This window comes from Penaeus monodon, chromosome 30, assembly GCF_015228065.2.
Source record: "Penaeus monodon isolate SGIC_2016 chromosome 30, NSTDA_Pmon_1, whole genome shotgun sequence".
In the NCBI taxonomy this organism is placed as follows: Eukaryota; Metazoa; Arthropoda; class Malacostraca; order Decapoda; family Penaeidae; genus Penaeus; species Penaeus monodon.
The window spans coordinates 31,424,111-31,424,612 of NC_051415.1; the positions used below are offsets into that span (position 1 = coordinate 31,424,111).

Sequence of the window (502 nt, forward strand, 5' to 3'; positions counted from 1 at the left end):
CTACCTCACTGTAGGGCGGCGATCGTCAATGTGGTCATCTCCAAGAAGGACTCTCTTTGTTGCACTTGCCGAAGACAGCGTAGGAATCATCTTCGAGACGATACTGTAATTGGCGTCGATTCCCTGAAATTACATATAAATGGCCGATTTCGTACCTGATCTGAAGTATCCTTGGATTGTCAATCCATAAGATCCAGTTGAAATCATTCACTACACTGTACCAATCACAGCAAACTATATAGTAACAAACGTAAGTACATCTGTCTAAATGTTAGGAGGTTGACGAAAAAGATTAATACGTAATTGAATTCATGCGCATACTCACCTTCTTTAACGTTTGACAGAACAGCTTCGTAAGATTCGTTTCTGTATCGCATAGAACCAATAAAGTTTATGTACAAGTACTGATTTGCTGCTGTTTTTAGTCCCTCAATGTCTCCTCGGTTGTGGAGTAGCAGGGGATCTGTGTTCTGTAAACAAAAAAAGTCCAAGCTGTAAATAC

General features: G+C 40.2%; 1 protein-coding gene across 1 annotated transcript in view; it reads right to left on the minus strand.

Annotated features, from left to right (window-relative positions):
* Positions 1–34: 34 nt before the first annotated feature.
* Positions 35–502, minus strand: part of LOC119592423 (murinoglobulin-2-like) — a 12,304-nt gene continuing 11,836 nt past the window's right edge. Inside the window, exons 13-14 of the mRNA XM_037941245.1 lie at positions 326–470; positions 35–123 (exon numbers count right to left, since the gene is read on the minus strand). Coding sequence (XP_037797173.1) covers positions 35–123; positions 326–470 — 234 coding nt within the window. The remainder of the gene's footprint in view (positions 124–325; positions 471–502) is intronic.